Raw genomic sequence first — 24,487 nt, forward strand, 5'->3', positions numbered from 1 at the left:
TATGAAGTTGGAAAAATACACAGTAGTTCATAAGGGACTGAGAAGCAATGCAAGTTTTCTTCCACATGTTGTTTTGCTTTAGGAGAGTAAATAACTATCCCTGAGAAACAATCTTTGTAAGTAAGCCTGGCACTTGTCTCGGAGTTAATAAATGGCACCTGTTCAGCACATCTATCAGTATCTCTGATGAGTTTTCCCATTTACTCCTAGTAAATATTCAAGCAGTACATCACTTCAGCAATGTAATTGATGTTCAGTCTAATTTACTTATTGGTGTTGCTAATGATGCAATTATTAATTGTGGTTTATTATTAATTATAACAGCTTCCTCAGTTGGTGCTCTTGGTCAGAACATATACTGGCATATCAGTTATTACTTGGGATTTCACCTGTCTTTCAGGGTTTAATTTTACCTTTCTACCCAAGATTATTTATGACTTCACAGTAAACATGATAAACAAAATTACCTTTGATATTGCCAATCTAGTGGATTCTCCTTTTATGTCTTTGAATAATTTCTTTAGATACTGGTGTATATTTATGTACAAATACGTGCATGCACACATGTATAGAGACCTCGTCAAAGTGGGTTACATGTGTCTTTTAGACAGTTTAGGGGATTAATAAAGAGAATTTTCAGATTTCTACCTTGTTTCTTCCTTGTTTTTTTTAACAAGGAAGTTAAAAAATACTCCCAGAGCATGGTCATAGAAATGACATAACCATTTTATTAAATCAAATTATTCTTAACAGTTTAAATCATGTTAGCATGATCTTATTATAAGCTTCTCTTTTTTTTTCTTTCTAAAAAGGCCCAGACCATTGTCATTATTCTCCAGCAGAAATTTTGGCCAGTTGAAAGACTTCTAAAACAAATTCCATATATGATGGTGAAAAATGGTCTATAGCTACTTAATCATTACGAATATTGAGTTCATAACACTTTATTCTTGACAGATACTCATTTCCTGTCTCTCTGATATGTACCCAGTTAACTTTCTCATCATTGATGGATATATATTTCACTGCTTTGGCACTGAAAATATAACATTTTGTCACTAGTATTTATTTCCATGCTCTTTTTATTCTATTAATCGCATTTTATCATTGATGAAAGTTTGGCCAGTAAATTTACTGGCTTCTTCCGTGTACTGGCTGTCTCTTGGTGTGCTCAGTGGAACCAGCAGTCAGACATGTTCCTTCTTTCTCTGGATATTGTCGGGATGCCTGTGTAAGGTCATCTGAAGATTGCTACAGATGCCTTTTATCTTCCTAATCGCCCTGTTACCTGCTGGAGATCAGTAGAGGAAAGACCACAAAATTAGGCCTGTTGTCATCTTTACATAATTATACTTCCATTTTTGTCTCTTGTTTCTTTCTTTTTATATCCATCCTGCTACCTAAGAACATAAATGGGAAAAGAATAGGTAGATTATGAAAAGAGCACAATTTCAGAATGTGATTAATCATGACAGATCTTCCATTCAGCACATGTATTCTCACATGTACTGTGGATACATAATAAGATATTGGGCCAGGTCAGATGAGGGCCAAAAAGCCAAAACAGCTTTGTCTCAAGGCCCTGATGTTAGCAGATGATAGAAGGAATTTGCCAAAATGACTGAACTGAGGGTAAAAATAAGTTCTATGCAAGAAGGATAAAGCAAGGTTCTATAGTGGTACCGCGGGATGGGGAGTACTTCCTACAAAGCAATCGAGAACAATATTTGGGCTGGGTGGCCTTTGAAAAATGGGCACAGTTGGAACCTATCTAAAGTGAATAGGGGGATGTTTCCATGGAGAAGGAGCAGCAGGAGCCCTGAGAAGGGGAAATGTTGGATGTATGGAGAAAACTGAACATGTCCATTGGGTTGGAACATAGATAAAGTGAAAAGAAGAAGGATATATAGTTAGGAAAGGGGGTTGGAGCTAGCTCATGGAAGGCCTTGATTGCCTTTTGAAAGAAGCATTAGGAAACTCTTGGGTTTCTTGTTGTGTTTTTAAATGAAAGAGTGACCTGATTAGAGCAGTTCTTTGGGAAGACCAATATAGCTGCACTGTGTAAAAGAGACTGGAAGGGATGTCTACCTGGGCGTCAAGTACGAAAGTCCAGAAGGGAAATAAGCCAGGTTCGTGGTGACAGGAATGAAGAAGAGATCAAGAGAGTATAACTTTTTTTTTCTTTTTTTTTACTTTTTATAGATTGGGTTGGGGAGTGAGAACTGACCTGTCTCATGTCAGGTAACTATTCTTCAACCCAAGGATAGAATGAATAAACGCTCCTTTGTAATACATTTCATTTGTATGTGCCGAGGCTCCAGATGCCCTTTTATGGACAACCAAAAGTCATTTAACTGGCTCTGACTTTTATTGAGTACATGCTACCTTCTAGGCACTAAGAACATACAGAGGACAAGACGCAGATTTTCTCTGTAAAAACGAGAGCTCCCATGCTTGTTTAAACCTACGTGTTCAAAAATGTCCTGCATACAGACATAGGTCCCATGTGGTCACTACTCTCTTTATAAATACCGGCTGTAGGTTTTAAGACATTCATTCAATAAAGACTTACTAAGTGACCACTGTGTTAAAAGCATTGTGCTAATCGCTAGAAGTCAAAGGTGGGTAAGAAATACTCCTTTACTCTTGAAAAGCTCCAGTGGAAGACTGCATCAGGGCACCTGCTGGTCTCCTCCTTGGTTAGATAAATGATCTTAATTCCTTGTCTCTTTTTGCAAGGTCCTTCTTTTCTACCCTGTTGATCACTTGTGCTTCTTTTCTTCAATTCCTTTTTAGTGTCTCTACCTTGAGCAGTGCATTGTGTTCTGGCAGGGTCATGTGCTTGTCACTTCTCTGGGGCATTTTCAAAATCACACGGACTGTATTACCACGCCTTTCTTTTCTGCATTTAGGCCCAGGACGCCCATGTCCTCATATATTTATCTTCCTCTTCTTGCAGGATTTTAATTTCCTTATTGCATTGTTCTGCACTTCGGTAGTATGTTTTCATTCTTTTCTGAGGTTCTCTTTACAGCTGATCAAGATAATTTTCAACTTGAGTGTTATCATTCAGAGTGTTAGCAGGAGTCGCCCAAGTTTTCCGTGTTACTGGGAAAAGTTGCAATGCAGTGAAGCAGGCATAGTCTCACAGACTTGCCTGGACCCAGTGCCCGTCACTTCTCACTGTCTGAGGGCAACCTACTTATCCTGATCGCTCCTGCTGCCCTAGTTTCTTCATGTTTAAAATGGTATTGATTACACTTCATGATATAATATTAAATAAAGTTATATAAGATACCTGGTATATCTTATATAAAGTAGGACTTCAAAAAGGTCAGCCGTAGCACTTGGGCAATCAGTTGGCATACCTTAAATTCCTTTACAATTAACAATATCATTCAATCTCTACTTCCTATGGCTACTCCTAAGACTAGTTCCAAAGACTAGTCCAAAGACTAGTTCCAAAGACTATTCCAAACATGGAATCATGTTTGATTCCATGAGTTTGTCTTTTTTTTTTTTTAATGCTTATTTATTTTGAGAAAGAGAGAGAGAGAGCAAGCAGGGGAGGGACAGAGAGAGAGAGAGAGAGAGAGAGAGAGAGAGACAGAATCCCAAGCAGGCTCCATGCTGTCAGCACAAGGCCCAACATGGGGCCTGATCTCACGAATCATGAGATCATGATCTGAGCCAAAATCAAGAGTCAGACCCTTAACCGACTGAGCCACCCAGATGCCTCCATAAGTTTGCCTTTTAATTGTGTCAAAGGATCATTTAAAATAGTGCACTGGGGCACCTGGTGGCTCAGGTGGTTAAGATTCTGACTTTGGCTCAGGTCATGATCTCATGGCTCAGGGTGAGTTCGAGCCCCACATCGGGCTCTGTGCTGACAGCTCAGCCTGGAGCCCGCTTCAGATTCTGTGTCTTCCTCTCTTTGCCCCTCCCTCACCTCAAGAATAAATAAACATTAAAAATTTTAAAAAAATAAAATAGTGCACTGAAAGTTGCTGACAAAGTGAGACATGAATATATTGGGAGGTGTTTTTAAAATCAAAACCCAATTAAATATTTTTCCCTTTTTGCCATTGTCTGTGAATACCTTCCTCACCAAATATTTAGGACCCATGAGGCTCTCAAGTGGAATTTGTCTTCATGTTGTATAGGGAATCACCTAGGTGCATATAGATTCCTAGGTCCTACCCCAGACCTTTGATCCTGAGTCCCTGGAGAATCCAGCCATCTGCATGTTTCAGAAACACTTCCAAATGTTCTTAAACTCTCTATACGTGGAGAACTTCTGTTCTAGAAAATATTGAACAGAATGGCACAATTAATAGAAGCCTCCTTTATTAAAGAACTTCATTGTTTAAGGAAAAGTTGTATGCTTACTAAATGAGTATATGGAGGGGGGGGCAGATTATGTGACCCGAATCTCTCCTAAGAGCCCAAGGATCCTCATTATGTTTCTGAGGGTCACCTTTGGTGCAGGTAGCTTACTGGCCATGTGCAAAGCCCCTCACGTTTCTGCGTGCAGTGCACTAGACTCTGTACATTTTTTGAATCTCAGAAATAATGATTTCTTCTAGCAACCACGTAGGATTTATTAAATATACTTATTTTTTGATAAAATAGTGAATGACCAATTTTAGGCAGCAGCAAAAGCTACAAAGGGTTTGGGTAAACAGCTACTACTTTGTACAGGAAGCTATGAGGATTCTTTCTCCCACAGGAATGATTTTTAAGAGTTAAAAACATAAGCTAGATCATGACCCTAGACACATCGTCTGGAGGAAAATTTGAGGGACAGCACATTTTTATTTTAATGCCTTTAAAGTTTGGTTTCAACCAAAGCGGGCTCTTAACAGGTGCATCCTCAAAAACACCCACTCACGTTCCCTTTATGGATTATCCACTTTGTCTGAAAAGTGAACACAGTCGATACCTTATAATTGACAAGTTGTGTCCTCATTTTATTACTTGACCATGGTTTGAGAAATGCAAATGGAAAAAATAAAGCTATTTCATCAGAATAGGAACAGCACTAATAATTCTCTTGAAACTTTTAGTGCCCAGATAGTAAGTGATAAGGCTTTGATAGATCATCTTACCCACAGGGTGTTGGCCACATCAATAAATGAAAGCAGTAACTGTCATGAAATTAGAACAAAAATAAAAAAAGTAGATTAATTTTTAGAGACAGTATATATCAAACAATCCCGTAGCTCAGTTTTATATGAGAAATTATATTTCTGAGTATTACTCGTAAGGCATGCATGTTCTGCATGCCCTACGGTGGAAATTAGGGACAAAGGAAGAGTTATAAATTCAAAAGCATAATCAGGTTACAAATAATACATAAAGTGTGAAGGGAGATTATTCCAGAGTAGTGATTGACTCTATATTCCCAGGAAGAAAAACAACGATATGTAATTTAAATGAAAAATCTTGGAGATGCTTCGCGATTATGTATAACGTTAAGGTACAGCTGAGAAAAATGAAAAACAGACTGCAAGGAATTCTAATTCTCTGAGCAACAAGACGTGAATGAACTGCCTCGCAGTCATGTTTAAAGCCGGGATGTTGCTATTTTTAAGAAAAAGAAAAGAAATCTACCTCCACAAAAGGTGAAAACCAAACCCCTATGAAAAGTAATTAAAATAGCTTCCGAAGTCCATGAAGTCCTAAAAGTGCCAGCACAGAGTGGCTGTGGCTTCCTCAGTTGACATTTTAGAGTATGTTTGGGGACCCGAGTGCTCTGAAGCACGCTTGGGGGGACAGTCATCTCCCATGTTTCCACAGCTGCCATTTTATTTTCTACTTTTGTTTTGCCTCCTGTCTCCTCTTGAAAGGCGGCCCCACCTCCTCGGTTTCTCTTGCCAACGGTTCCTATAGTTGCTGCCCCCAACTTTTTTCTCCCCTTTCCCTCCAAATACCAAGAGTGGTAATTTGGTATTTGGTTTGCCACCGAAACCATTCACATGTGGTGGGAATGGAGCATTTGGTGGCTTAGATTCCATTTAAACATTGAACCCACACACACGTTTTCCCTGGCAGGAAGCCGACCGCATATTTTCCATAAATGACACCAGGATCCACCCCGTGCTGGGCGTCTGAGACCTGAGCGCACCAGTGTGCGGCCAGCAGGGTGCCCTCTGTGAGTCCCTTGTGCCCTGTCAGTTCCACTCGCCCCTTTACCTCAGACGTGTGAGGCAGTAGCCTTTCCAATGGTCCCTGAAAGCCCGACCTTTCCTTTCTTCCATGAGCCTACGTAGAACTGCCCACTTCCTCTTCTCAAGGCACAGCTCTGTTATGTTCTGCGGCTTTTTGTTCCTTAAATTCGGTACAGGCTGTTCTAGACGGTAAGCAAAGCCAGTAAGCAAACCATAAAGCCTCAGTTTCTCAAGCCTGTCCTCCACTACTCCCCAACCTGCACCCGGGCTTCAGCCCAGCCAAGTGCGTATCTGATCACAGAGATATCTTTGTGCCCTCCACCTCTCTGCTTGGCTTACGAGGCCTCTTTCTTTGGAATCCAACGCGTCCTTTGAGCCCATTCATATTACAACCTCTGGCAAGGAGCCTTTCCAAGCCTTCCTATCCTCTCCCCACATTGGGTTCTGTAGCTCACTCATGGCCCTTCACGAGGCTTCTGGTATTGTGCACTGAAGAATGAGGTACCGGCCTTCTTACTCACCTTGAATTCCCCTGCAGATCTAGTTACGGCACTTTGAGCATAAAAGGTACTCAGGAAGGAGTTGTTAATTTGCAGATTGTGAAAACCAAGTTTAGCTTTATCACAGGAGTTGGATTGCTCCAGCAAGTGTCCATTCCAGGAATGTTTCCACCATGAATTTCTGACCACTTGTCCTGCCCCTCCCCACCTTTGGGATATAATTCCGAGTAGTGTCATCGTCTGCATTTTTCTCTTCCTCTTTCTCTTCCTCTTCTTCATTCTAGTTATGAGGAGTGAGGAGGGAGCCCTAGAGCTCTGTGCTCCTGGATAAACCCACAGCCTCTACCCCAAGCCTTACATGTCCCCATCACCCTCTGCCTTGAGACCCTCAGGATTCATCTCATGATGCCTGTTTCTCAGCAAGCCCAGGTATCTAGCTCTCCCTTCTTCCCCTAGACCTTCACCCCCATACCACTCAGTGCATCCCTGCCTCTTTCCTCTCTCTGTTTTCAGAACCCTTCAGTGTGCTCTGGGACTCAAGGTTAGTCACCAGCCAGTCCCATATATCTGCAGCCTCATCCGTTCTCCTTACCACTGCTACCGACAACTATTTCAAAACGTATGCTCTCTCCCTACTTTACCTACACCTCCTCCCTCATCCGCAGCCACACCTGACCATCTTGCTTCTGCTGCTGGGAAAACAAAGCAATCAGAAGAGGCCATTCAAATGTCCTGCCCCTGGACCACCCACATCCGCTCACCCCCAGACCTCTGTGCCCGTGCTTGCCATTCTTCCTGTTTGTCTGGGTGAAGCGTCTGCCCGGTGGCTGAAGGCAGTCCCTCCCTTGAGCCCTGGGGCCCATCCCTTCCTGCCCCTTCAAGCTCCGGTGGTCCTCCTTTCTCCCCTGCCTCTTCAAAATTTCCCTGTTGGGTCATAAGCATTCAAAAATGCTGTACATTCTCCCGTCTTACAAAACAAACAGGGGTGCCTGGGTGGCTCAGTCGGTTAAGCATCTGACTTCGGCTCAGGTCATGATCTCACAGTTTGTGGGTTCGAGCCCCACTTTGGGCTCTGTGCTGACAGCTCAGAGCCTGGAGCCTGCTTCAGATTCTGTGTCTTCCTCTCTTTCTGCCCCTCTCCTGCTCATTCTCTCTCTCCCTCTCTCTCAAAAATAAACATTAAAAATTTTAAAAAAAACAAAACAAAACTACATTCTTCTCTGGCTTGTCCACACTGGTGCTCCCTCTGTGTGAATTCTCACTGACCTCTTCCTTGCTGGTTTCCATCCCTCGTCAATTGGCTGCTCCTTGTCGTCTCCATTACTGGTTCCTCCTTGTGACCTGTCACCCCAATTCCCGTCCTAAGTGCCCTCATTCAGCCTTACGGCTTTACATACCATCTTGCAACATTTATGCCCTTATCTACCTGGATCTCTCTCTCCCCTTTGTTGCCAGCTGACTACGTGATGTCCCTTTTGGATGGCTGATGCCTCAAAACTAGCCCCAAACCAAATCCCTCATTTCCCCACCTACCTCTCCAAACTGCTCCTCTCAGTCTCCTACATTTCAGTCAAGGGCAACTCCATCTTACTCGGGTCAGAAACCTGGATGTCTTACCAGCACAGTCTACTTCGCGTTCATGGGCAAACACTGAAGGCTCCACTGTCAACATACACCTCAAGGTTGACCGTGTCTTACCACCTCCACTGCTACAGTCTTATTCCAAACCATCCTAATCTCTTGCATGGATCATTGCAATAGCCTCGTAACTGATCTTCCTGTGCCCACCGTTGACCCCTGTGCTCTATTCTAAACCCCTCTCCCAGCATGATCCTGTTAAAACAAGCCAAGTCACATCACCCCAGCACTCACAATCCTCCCATAGCTCCTATCTCATGCGGAGAAAAAGCCAAGTCCCCTCGGGGATCTGTGGAGGTGCCCCCAACTCTGCCAGTGTGTCCACTGCAGACCCACCTCGGTATTTCACAGTCTCATCTTGTACCTTTTAACTTTTTTTTCCTGCCTAGAATGCTCCTCCTCCCTGCTTGTCAGTAGAGCTCACTCCCTTCCCTCTTTCAAGTCTCTGCTCAAATGTTGCTTTCTCAGTCATTTTTTTCTCCGATTTCCTGTCTCGGAGCCGAGTAGCACCTGCCCGACCCTCACAGTCCCCACCCCGAAGAGCATGCTTCTCTGGAGACTGGCCCCGATTAACATCCTGCAGACAGTATTTGTTTCCATCCGGGTCTGCCCTTCCCCACAAGAGTATAACTTCCATGAGGACAGAGGCTTTTATTATACCCATTTGTTCACTGTTACATCCCTAAAACAGCGCATGGCACCGTTGAGGTACTCAATAAATACTTAGTGAATAAATGAAGGATATTGCTGATTTTCTCCCACATTGAAGGACAGCCTAGCACTAGTCCCCATGATGCAGATATTGCGGGGAGCTAAGCTGGCCCTGGGCTATTCCTATTCCTCACTCTTGCCATGAGGAAGGCTTCCTGTTTTCTCAAGGTGAGGCAGTCCCAGTGCTGTGGGCCACGCGATCAGTAACTCCAGGCAGCAGTGGTGGCTTTCATGGCCTTCTGGGCTGGCATCCTTGGGTCCTCTGGAAAAACTTCTGCAGCCAGTTCGGTAGTCCAAATTGGGCCCAAACCTCAAACCAGTGGCTGAGTACATCGTGTTCTCAGCCGGGCATGCTGCTGTTATTTAACGTCAGACACTGGGCCAAGACTCACTGTTTTCGGCTAAGTTGAAAACCAACCAAATACTGCATGGGATAAAATAACCCCCTTTCTTATAAGATTTCTCCCATTAGGTATTTTATCTGAAACCTTAAATAATGCACGTCTACTGGAATACCACCCTTTATCATTTTCTTGGCCATTAAACAAAACACAGAAAACCCAGAGTCGTCACTAGGAGTCAGTAGAGTGGGTATCTGTGAAGATTATGCTCTACGATTTTAGCAGCCTGTCACCTTCAATCTCTGAAATATTTAGCTTATTCATCACTTTAATGAATACGTTCAAGCCTAGATAATGCCCCTGTTAAATGCATACATTAGAATTTATTCCCTTCAAAAGGATCTAAACATGCAGTAAACTAACTCTGAAGGGAACACACAGTGGAAAAGAAAAATGCTTTTCCACGAAGAATTAGAATTGATACTGAAAAAAAAAAGATTGAAAGTTCATACCATTAGAATCTTGGCAAGAAAATAACAAGACAGAGGGGAAAATATTATGAAAACAACTCCTTTGCCAAGCAGTTTGTAAATTATACTGTTAAATTCATAGATTTGGGGGGAGGGGGTGGGAAGAAGCTATCCGTTGCAACCACATTCTGTCACAAATTATTCTCTGTCCCAGGCTGACAGCTCACAACCACATGGTTCCAAAAAAACAAAAGTGGAGAAAAGAGCATCCTGTGGAAAGGGATCGTAAAGATCTCCATTTCAGGAAAGACCGAAAGGGCAGGGCAGGCAGCCAAAGGAAGGAATGGCAGACACCCAGCGTGAACTTGAGATTCACGATGCACACCTCTGTGAGATTACCTCAGCCTGGTGACTTATGTCATCCCAACTTGTATGCACGTTGCTGCTTCCCGGATCAGCCCCCAACCCAGACATTCCAATCATCCCCTTTACTCTGGCACTGTCACAATGATCTGGTGGCCGCGCCCTGTTGCGGGCAAAGGGAGGGTCGCTCCCAGACAGCTTGGGGCAGCCCTCCTCTCCTTTTCTGAGTTGCTCTCCCGTTTTGCGTGATTGCCGCCATAATCTCATTGCAACTGTGTCCTGCGGAGATGGAACATTTCATTTTCTTGACCTGCAATGTGAAATGAGTTAAAAGTAGGTGCTAAAGAATGATAATACGGAGCTTATGCTAGCTGCATAGCAATGGGCTTGTCTGCTTTCCAAAGGGAATGAAAGGCAGCGAGGGAGACTCTTTTTCTGTCCTAAAGATGTGTAGAGTATTCACCAGTTCTCATGGAGCAGGCCAAAGTGTTGGCTAAAGTCAAAGACAACCAGTTGTTTAATTAACAGAAACAAACATGACCGTTGACAAGACAAACTCTTCCCTTACTGAGTGTTTACAATGTATGGGTTGTATCCGTGTTGTTTTTTATACTTCAGTATTTTAGGCTAAATAAAGTTTTTCTAAATCTCTTTCCCAAGTGCTGTATTTACTGGCATAATTTAGTTACAAAGAAACTCAGCCAGGCAGTTATTTAGAAAATATATTTGGAGCGTTTGAAATCTATTAACTACTGAGATAAATAGAATGGCTCCCAATATGCCAATATGCCAACATTTGGTAGAATAAACCAATTTCATTTTATTGTTTTAAAGTTAAGTTTTTTTAATTGAAAAAAAAGCCAAAATTCAAAAGCATGGCACCCTTTTTTCCCTCTTGTGAATTTTACGTGTTATTTATTTTTACACTGATTTTTAAAAATTTTCATCTTTTTATAACGTACATATTTTATCTTTAAATCTTTCCTATCAGTTTATTTAATATTACAATATCCTGCAAACCCACTGCTTGGCCGTATGTTCCAGTGACATATTGGAGGGGTATACTTAAGATGTAATTACACTAAAAAGTAGTAAGCATTGTTAGTTTTAAGGTTTATCTGGATAACTAGTTTGAGGGATATCCATTCAAACAAGAGAGCAGGACATCCCCCTGAAGTTGTCAGAAATAAAAATGACCTGAAACAGGCTATGCAGAAGGGTTTGTATCTGATAAGGAGTGATTTTTACATCACGCCTGCTCTCATTACAATTGTCACTTTGATCGCGAAGCATGCGTGGATGGAAACTTATCTTCTGCCTTGTGTCTGTCCCCAGTCTTGACTAGCTTCATCTGTCTGATGGCCACAGCTGGGTTCAAGATGCAGAATCTCTTATAAAATCTTAATATGAATACCTTTTGAAAGAAACATAGTTTATATGTTTCCAATGGAAACAGATGGAAAGGTCTAGCTAGACACTCCCTGTTTCCCTGTGTCGACTCATCTTAGAATAAGCCCAGCCTGCAATGCACCAGACACAGGGAGGGCTAAGTTTTTCCAAGAATCAGGTGAAGCGTGAACGGGAAACCCAGTGAAAGGGTAGAGAGGGGCGATATCAATATTCAGTTTCAATTACATGTTGTTTTTTTTTAAACCAAGGAACACAAGAAGAAAATTCTAAGGTGAGAGACTTGGCCATAAAATTCCTGCTTTCAGAATGACCTGTCCTGACCACGTGGTGAGGACAGTGGCTTGATGGCTAAGATGCTCAGCACTGTCACATTCTGATTAAGAGAGTAGAAGCCCTTAAAAAAAAATGGATTCTGCGTAGTGAGTTGAACATTACATTCCTAGTATTTTCTCGTCCTGAACTCATTTAGCAGAGGAAATGGATATTTCATCAGACGTGGATTTGACATTCCATCGCATTATGCCATAAACAGGACAAACGTTTGGGAAATGGGAAAGCAGGCGAGCTAAGACAGTAGTCACTGGAAGGCTCTGGTTATCTCATTTAAACAGATATTAAATGTGAGTGCCAGTAGTGTGATCATCAGCTGCTTCCCACTTTGTGAATAAATTGCTTAGAAGGAGTCTTTTGCCTACCAGATGTGACCTAGATTTAGAATTCCAAAGGCAGGGGAAAAATCTCTATTGTGTTAAAAAAAACAATTGCTGGTAAAATGCATGGTGAATGAGCTTATCTCACTTTTCCAGGTGTTTGGGCTAATATGTTATAGAATTACTGCTTCACTTATGAAAAATAATTGAGGAAAATGTTCCAGCAAATCAAATTTGGATAAAGGCTTAGGATAGCTATTGTGTTGTTAGCAAGTTTTAAAACGGCAGAAAGGGCAGGGAGCCAATAGAGAGAATAAAAATATAAAAAACTGTTTGAGAAGAGTCTCTTCTAAAAGGGTCAGAGCTGGGGGTGCTATCCAACTTCCGTTATGGTTTAGTAAAATATTGAAGAACAATATGAACAATTACCCTCCTTTCAGTGCATATGAAAGCTGTTGAAAAAAAAAATCAAAAGCTTGTCTGTCTGCTGGCTCTGATAAGTCGTATTACTCTGTTAAATGCAGCGATTTTTTTTTTTTTTGCTTTTAAAACATAACATCTTTATTCTCTTACCCACCGTCTGTCCTTTTTCATTTCCTTTTCATCTCTAGGAGCTGCCACCCCGAAGCCAGTTCCAGAACCCGAGAAGGAAACAGACCACACGGTCAAAATTGCCGGAGTCATTGCCGGCATCTTGCTGTTCGTCATCATATTCCTTGGAGTTGTGTTGGTAATGAAGAAAAGGTGAGCTCCCAGCTGTTGCCAGAGATGTGGTTGTACCCCGTTGTCTGCCAGTTGGCTTTGCGTGTGTGATTGGTTTTCATGGCTGAGACACATCTGTGACTCTGTTGGTATTTTTCATCATATAGCATTGAAGGTTACGAGGCAAAACTTAGAGCAATGGCTGTGGAGTTGTATGAATATGCAAAGTATATCATGCCAAGGTAACCTAAGCCTGTGTCTTCCCACACGTTGGTACGTAAAGCTCTACAAAATCTTTAAAAACATCTATTCGTCAGGGAATTTTTATTACCGATTACTGACGTACTAATGTAGTGGATGGTCTCAAGGACATGAGAAAGAAGAGATTTCCTTCTCATTATAATGAAGATAATGGTGAATTTATCAAGCCCATGTTTCGTGTAGGCACCATGGTAGGGGCTTAATCGGCACAACACCCCATGACAAAGGGACTCTTAGAAAACAGCCTGATAGGAGCCCAGGCCATGGTGAGACTGAAAATAAGAGCTAAAACTCGTTAAATGTTGTCACATGGCTCTGTCTAGCTGGGGGGTCGTGTGGGGGAGGAGAAAATGTGGCTATAGCCGTTGTGGCTATAATAAGCAATCCTCACCTCCCACGCTTAAAAAATATATTGTGTCTATGTATATAGAAGTGAGTAAAAACTTAATGATAGAATGTTCAACTGATGCAAAAATTATCAACATAAAAATATGTGGTAAGCAGTAGCATAAATTTTCCCCTCCAGTGATACTACTAGGTCTTAATCCTTTTCTCTGTAGTTTAAAAACAATTATAGGGGCGCCTGGGTGGCTCAGTCGGTTAAGCGTCCGACTTCGGCTCAGGTCACGATCTCGCGGTCCGTGAGTTCGAGCCCCGCGTCGGGCTCTGTGCTGACGGCTCAGAGCCTGGAGCCTATTTCCGACTCTGTGTCTCCCTCTCTCTCTGCCCCTCCCCCGTTCATGCTCTGTCTCTCTCTGTCTCAAAATAAAAATAAAAACGTTAAAAAAAATTAAAAACAATTATAGACTGGAAGTAAGTCATGGATAGTAGGAGGTGAGAATGGAGAGGTCAGCAAAGCAAGGTCTTGAAAATCTTGTCTGTCATCTAAGGAGGCTGGTCTTGGTCCTGAGATCCACTGGTGGCCTTTAAGCAGGTGGTAATATGATGTAATTTTTGTCTTAGAAAGATCACTCTGATGTTAGGGTTGAGCACCATGAGGAAGGAAAAGAGCTCAAGTCAGGAAGACCACTTGGATGAGGAGGGGGCAGCTTTAGAATTATTAGGTGGTGAGTTGTAGTAGCCATTTGAAGGCAGAAGCCCAGAGAAAAGGAGCAATTATAGAAAGAGCCTCGTTACTGACTTAGACAACTTAGGGAAGATGTTCCCAACTCAGAAAATGCAGAGTATGGGAAGTAGACATAGGCAGGGCACGAAGTTTGGAGAGGTAGGCACGTCACTTTTTCAGTTCACTGTTCCTATTAAGGTTAGTGGAAATGTCCGCGGGACAGTTGGTTGTGCTGGTGTGGACTCGGAATAACAATTTCCATAGTCAGGTCAGCACCCTATGCCGGGCTGAAGCCCTGGATTTGATTGAGATCACTCAGTGTCATTGTAGAGTGAGAAGGAAGTTACGGATGAAGGGTAAACCTTGGGTAACCCAGTATCTAAGGGGTGAGTTCTTATCTATCTATCTATCTATCTATCTATCTATCTATTTTTTAAAAATTTTGTATTACATTTATTTTTGAGAGCCAGAGTGAGGCAGAGCATGAGTGGGGGAGGGGCAGAGAGAGAAGGAGACACAAACTCCGAAGCAGGCTCCAGGCTCTGAGCAAGTGTTCAGCACAGAACCCGATGCGGGACTAGAACCCACGAACCGTGAGATCATGGCCTGAGCCGAAGTCGGACACTTAACCGACTGAGCCACCCAGGCGCCCCTCTATCTATCTATCTGTACACACACACACATATGCATCTTTTCCTGCTCTGTCCTTTGTCTTATGTTTACTGTTCTACATAGGCCTCAGGACAAACCATCACTCTGTCTCAGCTAAACATGTTACTAATGAGTCCCCATAGTTTGCCACTTCTTTCCCACTTGCTTTACATCCTCAATTTCTTTCTCTCTTTTTCCACCCGTCATTTAATTTCTCCTCTTATTTTTCTTCCCATTTTTTTGTCTTGTGATGAGAACTTTTAAGAGCTACTCTCTTAGGAACTTTAAAATATGCAACCTGGGATTATTAACTATGGTCGCCATGTTGGACATTATGTCCCATACTTATTAGTTTTATAATGGAAGTCTCCTCATTTTTAATTCTTTCTTTTTTCTTTTCATTTCACTTCCCTGTAACTTCCTTCTCTTTATCCTTCTTCTTCTCTAGCTATTTATCTCTTTATTTCTTTCTCTTGTCCATTTTCTCTTTTTTTATTTCTTCTTCTCTCTTACTTCTCCATCACCTCTTATGCATTTTTCTCCCAGATGTTTTGCATTGCCCCTCCACCTCAGTGTTCATTCAGAAGACTTATCTTTGCCACCAGTGGTTAATCCTGTTTTTTTTAAATATTATTCACTATAAAATCAAAGGAATACTAGGCCTTTCCATGCCTGGATATTCAAACTAAACATTCTAAAGGGATTTATTTTTAGTTGAGGGAATATGTTGCATTTCTGTGTCATCTGGCAAGCTCTCTATGAGGAATAGCCTGAAACTACTAATCCAGTTGCCCTTGTGACCTTAGCTAAATGTCATTTCATCCTCCAAGGGTCTATTTCTGCTGGATTAATTCATTATTCTACCTAGGTCTCTCAGGTAGTCATGGAGGTTATGTTATAAATTATGCATTTGAAGAGATTGCCTCCGGTAACATATGGTCTTGATACAACATTAGACTAAATACCAATAACTCATATCAAATTTACATGATTATTTACTAGGTAATGATCTTAAAAGGGTTGTTTTCATATCATGTGCCACTTTTGTATTTGTTTTTTCTGAAATACAGAATATGCTCTCTGTGGGGTAAATTTACCAATATAGCATTCCTATAAATATAAAACTTACAAGATTTAGACCTGAATAGTCATGTCATATTTAATAGGAATTCTTACAGATTCTAAGTGTTCAGGGTTTTTCTCCAAAAATTTAGTCTAAATTTTAAGTTGTATTTTTAAATAGTTAAAACAGGATATTTTATCTATCTATCTAGGGAGAGAGAGCACACATGTGAGCAGGGGAGGGACAGAGAGAGAGAATGCCAAGCAGGCTCTAGTCTATCAGCATGAGCCCAATGCGTGGCTTGATCTCATAAACTGCAACAAGATCATGGCTTGAGCCGAAATCAAACGTCAGACATTTAACCAACTGAGCCACCCAGGCGCCCCTAAAACTACGTGTTAACGATGGATAAGTTGCAGATGTATCATTGATAGGGAATAAGCCACACTCTTTGGTTAGAAGAACACTGAATTGGTTTTTTTTGGGGTTTTTTTGGTTTTTTTTATTGAGGTCTGCCATATGACATTGTATTAGTTTCAGGTGTATAACATCATGATTCCACATTTGTATATACTGTGAACTGATCAGCACAATGAATTTAGTTAATGCCCCTCTCACATTGTTACAAAATTTCTTTTCTTGTGGTAAGGACTTTCAAGGTCTCCTCTCAGCAACTTTGAAATATATGCTACAGTATTATTAACTAGGGCTGGACATAACTTCCCCCGACTTACTTATTCTATAGCTGGAAATGTGTACCTTTTGACCCCCTTCACCCACTCTGCTCACCTCCCACCACACCCAGAAGAACACCGAAGTTAGATTTGCAATCCCTAGGTCTTTAAGTTTGTGATTCTGAGCTTCTCTGGGCCTTGGAGTCCTCATTTGTGAATTGAGAGCATAACATGGGATGATCTCTGTAGTTCCTCCCACTTCCAGTCAATTGGTCAGGTGTTCCATATGTAGTGGCCTATGGTGACACTGTACATTTGCTATTCTGGAAATACAGTGGGTGGCTTATTGCCATATTTCATTATTTAAACATAGTCCATAGTTCCAAAGACTGTCTTTGTTCAGTTGGCTCAAGTCTAGAAGTGTTACTTGGTGAAGAGCTTATCTCTTAGCCCCGTGTCCTGCTGTCACACAGCAGGCATTCAATTAAAAGGAAGGAGCAGGGAGGGGAATGAAAACGGGGAAGGAGAGAGAGGGAAGGAAAAGAACTGCCTCAGGTGTAGTTAAAGCCTGATGCTAATCGGAGTCCGAGTCCTTCCTGCATGGGCGAGTTAGTCCACGTTGCTTCTGCCCTCAGCGCTCGGCCACAGCCCGCGCAAATATGTGCCATTGGTCATAAAGACAGACTGGGCCCAGGAGAAAGGGTACTGAAACAAACTCATCAATATTTCTGGAAATACAATTGGAAGTCTGTCCTGCTGAGGAAAAGTCAGTAGTTACCGTCTGTGTTTATCAGCACGCCAGGCCAGATGGGCCTGAGCCCCTGGGAGGTGGGGGACAGCAAATTTAATTAGGAGGCATTGCCAATTATTAGCTTAGCTCAGATCATATTGCTTTCTGAAGGGTAGGCCTTTTATAAAAAGTGGTTGCTGGGGCGCCGGGGTGGCTCAGTTGGTTAAGCCTCCAACTCTTGGTTTCAGCCCAGGTCATGATCTCACGGTTTCTGAGTTCGAACCCCGCCTCCAGCTCTGCGCTAACAGCACAGAGCCCGCTCGCAGTTCTCTCTCTCTCTCTCTCTCTCTCTCTCTCTCTCAAAATAAATAAACAAACTTAAAAAAAAGTAGTTGCTGAAGGTAGGCCCCTAATACATAAAATCCATTCGATTCATGCTAACTCATGGAATTCTTTCACATCGAGGCAATAATGACTGAAAACTGAGATAACCATCAGTTTTATTTGGCTATAATGTTTTACAAACTTACCACAAATGAATGACTAATTGTTAACTTGTTTATGAATATTAATTTATTGGAAGCTTACCTGGACTAATGTACTATGAAACCACCTTTGCCTTGAAAACCGTTAGCAAAACCTTTACTTTTATTTTTTATTTTATCCTATAAGCAAAGCAATTTCTTATTTTCTCTTTCGCAAAAATATGTGTTCTTCGGAGGGTGCAGTGTTTTGATGCAGCAAATGTTGGTAAAGGGTAGAAGATGGATATGAAATTAAAGTTTCATACAGAGTCATATGAGAATGTAGAGGTGACCCTTGAGCAACACTGGGGTTTGGGCACTGACCGCCCCTCCCCTCTCCCCCTCCCGCCCCCTGCTGTCAAAAACTCATATAACTTTGGGCTCCCTCAAAACTTAACTACTGCTAGCCTACTGTCAGTTGACAACATAGTCAATCAACACATATTTTTTATGTCATATGTTCTATATGCTGTATGCTTACAATAAAGTAAGCTCGAGAAAAGAACGTTATTTGGTAAATCGTGAGGAAGAGAATATACATTTACACGACAGTACTGAAAAAAACAATCCGTGTGGACCCACACAACTCAACCCTGTGTTGTTCAAAGGTCAATTGTATTTTCAAAATTAATATGAAATAAGTTGAGCAGGAGATACTTAGTATTTATCATTTTTCATCCATGTATAATTAAATATATTTCTATAAATGAAAATACCTGCATTTTCAACATTTTTCATAGGGAATAATTTATCTCAATAACATGTTTGACAGAATTTAGCATACAAACACCATCAATTTTTACCCTGCTTAATTATATTTACTATTGTTTCTAAAGTTGATACAGAGCTTTTAGAAATTTGAGAACATTTATATTAATTACGGTAATATTCCTGTCTCAGCTATTGAGGTAAGTAGAAATTACAGAAGTTGTGGCTCTATGAAAATAATTAAGGAAATATGCACTCTCAGTCAAAGCAGCAAATGTTAGCTATTCAACTACAGCAACACCTGTTTTAGGTAAATGTAACTGTTTTAATCCTGAAGCACTCTACCTCTGTCTCTTTCCAGAACATATTTTAACAAGTGTACATTTTGCAAATGCAGTACATGTCATTAAATATTTAGAGCCCATTCTATTATATTTAAACAATACTGATACTGAGGAAGAAATCTCAATAAAAAATAGGAAGTATTTCTGAAGACATCATGAAACAAAAAAGATAAGAGAGAAAATTTGATGAAAGCTCTGTTTTCAAAGGGATGCCTGCAGCATGAGGCTGGAGGCAAGTTGACATTATCTATAGCTCTTCTGCTATACTTGTTTACATATGAGATAGGAATTCTTTCCCTCTAAAGCTCAGTATGAGTCGTATGTGGAAAATGTCTTAAGTCTGGATGCTCTATTGTTTCAAAATCACACTTTCTGAAACTACATTGAGAAAGTTTCTTTGCGATTATGATTTAGAATATGTGTACTTGATATGCAGCTGTATAAATAACCAGATGCTGGGACTTTCTGCTTCAGCACCGGCTGTGGCACGCAGGAGACAGGATATCTGGGTACACAAAGAAGGATGTGTATGTCATCCTCATCTGTCAATCAGTTAATGTCCTTCAGTTTTCTAGATGATAACTGGATGGGCTTGTGGTACAGAGGTAAGTTAAACAAACTGACCTTTCTCAAGGCCTCCTCTAACCTGGACTTCATGTGATTAGTCTCATAGCTCCTATATTAGACACTATTTCTGGACTCAACTGAATGGTTTGACTATGTTCTATTACCTTCCATTAAGGGTTCTTTGGGAGCTCTTTATACGGAAGATTTTATTTTAAACGGGAGGGTGGGGAATATAGGCACTAATTTTTTATTTTATTTTTATTTTATAGGAGAAAAGTGTCAGAATGGTAAGGGGCAGCCACTGGGCTTTCGAACCTTAACAGATCTGGTTTGAATCCCAGCTCCTAGTTGCTTAGCAGTGTAAATGCGGATGAGTTACGTAACCGTCTCTGAGCTTTTGCAATGGGAAATGTGGTGATGAGGCTACTGTGTACTTCACAGGGGAGCATGAAGATTAAATAACATAACTCATATGCATAGCTGGTGCTGGATACATAATAGCATAGGGGCCCAGAAGTTTGGGAGATTGTTCAAGGTGACGCAGGTAGTACAGGGCAGAGCCTGGCATAAATCAAATGTATCTGGTTGTTAACCACCCTGCTCCACTGCTTATGGCCACGGCATTAAACTCAGAGATGCCTCCTGCTCTGTTCAAACTCAGGTACTGTCCGGATCCATTCGTTGGAAACACAGTGTAGTCATCAGCTTACCACCGTTAACCATCACTCTAAGTCTGCAAAGATTTGAAATCTGCCAGCATGCTTTGGAAAACAGCTAACTAAAAGCTTTTTCCACTTCCTCCTTTATAGAAGTGCTTTTAAATCCTTTCAAGTGTGTGTATTTTGTGTCCTTTTTGGAACAGTAGGTTTCCTTCGGGTAACTCACAATAGTTGAGGGTGCCGTATCCTCGTCTGGTTTAGTGACTGAGAGAACTTTGTTAAGTTTTATAGTAGGCCGTGAAGGAAGGGAGTGTTTCACTCCAGGCCTTCCTCATCAGAGACCAACTCTAGAGTCTGGGAGCAGAGTGGAGTTACCAGCCATCCCTAGGCACAGCCACCTACCTATATCACACCTTGACCCTGTGGCTTCCAAGCTGTGTGACCGTGGGCAAGCTGCTTGGCTTTGTGTCCCTCGGTCTCCCCAGGTATACCAAGGGCAAAATAAGAGTACTTACTTCATAGGAGTGTTAGGAGAAGAAAATGAGTTTTTACTGTCAAAGTGCTGGCCCCAATAAATATTACCTACGTTGACAATATACGTAATCTGCTACCTCAGTATATGAGTCGTAGCTGACCCTAGGTTCAATGTGCATTGCACTCACGCCTCAAAGTTTTTGTTTCCATATTCAAGAGACGAGGCAGGACAAAAGGCTGTCTCTCCTGTAGAGGGAGTCCACCTCTCCTTTGCCCATGGAGAACATGGGTCTTTAACTGTGAGGATAGCAAGGAACACAGCTACTACAAGGAAGGCAGCTCACGGTTCCTGTAGTTGGAGGCCAGGCCTTGGGGCAGGTGCTACAGCTGCGACCATGAGGGAAAACCACTCTTGGGCCAGACTCACCCAGCAGTGTGCTTTCTGCACAGGCCACTGCTCACTCAAGGGGAGGGATGAACTATGGCTTACAGGGAAGGAAGGAAGCCGGAGTCCTGGGGCATCGATACTACTGCTCTTGGGGAGTTCCCTCTAAGCCCCAAATTCTTCAGAGCGGTCATGGTCTTGGCAGTCAGCACAAATACTTTGTGTATCCAGACCTATGAGACCCAGATCCAATAAGGGGCCGAGCAGTCCCCCTCCGGGGTCAGAACAAAAGGGCAGCATTTCTCTCTTTGGTGTGCTCAGCAGTGTCACACATCTATTTGGAGTCCCTGCACCTGCCTTAGATCCTGCTCAGCCAACTACCTCAACTCCCACAGGTCAGGATCAACCTCTGGAACTATCTGGAGTGTGGACCCTCGTGCCTTGTTCCTCGGCACCAGCTCCTCACCTGCACACATTGAACGGGGTTCTTACCAGCCATCTCAGGGTGCAGTTGTCCTGCTGATTTGTATTGTTAGTGCCTGTAACTTTCTAACACAGCTCATTTTTATCCTATACTCATTAGCATAGCTTCTTAAAACTTGTTCTTTTGGTCTATCTTACCTCTAAAGCTTAAGTCTAACAATACCTAAGAGGGTGTTAAGAGGGAGGTGATATTTACCACCAAAATTGACCATTCTCCACAGGTGATCTCCCCAGATGATGCGCGTTGTATGCATTGATATTTCCAGCTCAGTCCCACCCAGGCTCTCCCTGTTTTGTAAGGAGTGTATGTCTCCATTTATGTGGACATGACTTCACTTTCCAGTTTGTAGAGTGGGAAATGCCCAGGGTGTGAAAGCTGAGGATGACTTTAAATCTGTCCTCTTGGTTAGTGAATCCAAGAATTCAAACTTGATATGATCATTTCTTCAGGGCGCCTGGGTAGCTCAGTCGGTTGAGCGTCCGACTCTTGATTTCAGTTCAGGTCATGATCCCAGGATTGTGGGATCAAGCCCCACATTGGTCTCCCCACTGAGTGTGAAGCCTGCTTAAGATTCTAGATTCTCTCTCTCTCCCTCCCTCTGCCCCTCTTCCTCTCTCTCTTTCTCTTTCTCTCTCTCACAAATAAATAAATAAGATCAATTCTTTCTGTTTTTGTTTTATATTGATGACTGAAACAGTAATGAAAAAGAGTATAGGAGTAATATGTATATATATGTAAATATATATATATATATATATATATATATATATATATATATATATATATGTTTAAAATTGGCCGATGTCTAACCTGCTTCTTTTAGGCAACATTTGTGATCCCTCTTCTTCTAACATAGATCTAAATTTCTTTTTAACAAGGAAAGGAGTTATATCTGAAATCTTTGACTTATGTTCATTTATAGAAAATTACATATGGTTAAATTTTAAAGAGGATAGAGAGGGACCACTATGCTAATGAGGAGAAGAATGCTTTCTTCTCTCTATCCTTCTCTCTCTCTCTCTCTCACTCTCTCTCTCTTAGCAGATCTCAGCATTCCAGATGCAATACTCTTAAACAGTGTATTGAGGTGAATAGGAAAGGCATGGTTTTGCCCAATGCCCTTGCCTTTAAGGTGCCCAGGGCTTCACTAGATCCATTGGAAGTTGTTGTTGTTGTTGTTGTTGTTTTCATATATGCTGTTTCCCCATCGACACTGCTGTGGTAGAACTGAAGTGAAGCTATTTTTATGGCTTTTACTGCAACAAGCAAAACTTGACTTATTTATTAAATTCAACATACTTCTATTTGTTTGTGAAAACAACACAAAGCATAAAATTGGCAAAAATGTAGCCCTGGTTATCGTGTCTAAGAATGGCCCATTTTATCACTCAGGCGTAAGAGCAGGCATGAACACAACTCCCGAACGTTAATTATGTTCCCCAGGCGACTTGAAGCAGCACCTGCCTGAACACCAGAATTCCAATTTGGACGCTGGGATTTGGTGCTCTCCTTACTCACCCCCTCATTACAGCACTCACATACACTCTCCTTGCATGCAGGCTCTTGAGTTACCTGGGTCTCCTCTCTCTTTTCTATTAGATTACAGCATATTAAAGGCTGGGATGTGATTTTTTTTTCTAACCATTTCTGGCACTCTGCTCTCATGCCCTTCAGGGTGTTTTGCAGGTAGTAGGCATGTAAGTTTTTTTAGCAATTACAGACAAAAACTCTTCTTTAATGCAAGCCCTTCACTGCAACACTGGACTTTGAATTGCTTTGGCTTCTTATTTATTTGGGAGATGTATGTTTTATAATAGCATAAGATATTTTGCGGGGCACCTGAGTAGCTCAGGTGGTTAAGACCAGGCTCAGGTCATGGCCTCCCAGTTCATGGGATCAAGCCCTCCATCCTTGGGCTTCAATGCTAACAGCTGAGAGCCTGCCTGGGATCCTCTCTCTTTGCCCCTCCCTCCCTGTCTGTCTGTCTGTGTGTCTGTCTGTCTCTCTTTCTCTCTCAAAATAAATAAATAAAACATTCTTTTAAAAAGATATTTTTTAAGTTTTCTGGTGGACAGATTCCCTATTTTGAATAGTGTGATTTTTTAAAGTTTGTGTAACAATTACAGTAAAACCTTGGATTATGAGTCCCTTGTTCTGCGAGTGTTCTGCAAGGTGAGCAAATATTTCTAATAAATTTTAACTTGATAAATGAGTGATGTCTTGCAATACGAGTAGTACATGATGCGAAACGTCACATGATCACAACTGAGCCAATAGTTCTTGAAATTCGCTTTGATATAGGAACGCTTTGGATTACAAATGTGTTTCTAGAACGAATTACACTCGCAAACCAAGGTTTTACTGTATTTACATTGTTAATTTAATATATTGAAACAGTTTCAATGAATAGGAATAGATTTAAATTGAGATACAGCTCAATTAAAAGAAAAATGGGTTCATAACTATGATTTACTTAAATTATTATTTATGTTTAAACCACCTCTGAAATATTTCTTATAAAGTGTGTACTCCTTTGGATAGTTTTCACAACCAACATCAATTTAGATAAAGATCATCATATTCAAAAAATGAATAAACAGCCTCAGGATGAGTTTTTTTTTACACGTGAGCATAGGCCCTAAATAAATTAAAACATCCAGTTTGTCAGGTCTTCCTTTCAGTGGGTTTACGATGGAAATGTTCAGACTCCTGTCTTCAGTAGCTACGCCTGGGCTTTCTGAAATTCATTCGGGTTTTCTCATTTCCAGCCCTTTGGCCACTAATAGCTCTTTCCACCAAAGGAAATTGTTCCTTTGAGTGTGTGCTGATTGGAGTGTATGATAAACATTGGTTCACTGTCCTCATGTCAGAAAGAAAACATTAACAGAAACAAAATCAGGAAGAAGCCATTTACTGAACAGCTTAGTGTAAGGATATAGTTA

At 41.5% G+C, this 24,487-nt stretch overlaps 1 protein-coding gene and 1 long non-coding RNA gene across 7 annotated transcripts in view; one reads left to right on the plus strand and one right to left on the minus strand.

Moving 5' to 3' along the window:
* The window catches only part of PTPRM (protein tyrosine phosphatase receptor type M), a 795,639-nt gene that overhangs the window by 551,759 nt on the left and 219,393 nt on the right, over positions 1–24,487 (plus strand). For all 6 annotated transcript variants that reach the window (XM_058692682.1, XM_058692677.1, XM_058692679.1 and 3 more), the window contains one exon: positions 12,865–12,997. In XM_058692682.1, coding sequence (XP_058548665.1) covers positions 12,865–12,997 — 133 coding nt within the window. The remainder of the gene's footprint in view (positions 1–12,864; positions 12,998–24,487) is intronic.
* On the minus strand, positions 1,065–6,384 carry LOC131490378 (uncharacterized). The gene is made up of 2 exons (XR_009251066.1): positions 6,196–6,384; positions 1,065–1,400 (listed from the first exon to the last, which is right to left on the minus strand). It is a non-coding gene; the product is annotated as an uncharacterized LOC131490378 (long non-coding RNA).

This window comes from Neofelis nebulosa, chromosome 11 (assembly GCF_028018385.1).
Source record: "Neofelis nebulosa isolate mNeoNeb1 chromosome 11, mNeoNeb1.pri, whole genome shotgun sequence".
Classification (NCBI taxonomy): Eukaryota; Metazoa; Chordata; class Mammalia; order Carnivora; family Felidae; genus Neofelis; species Neofelis nebulosa.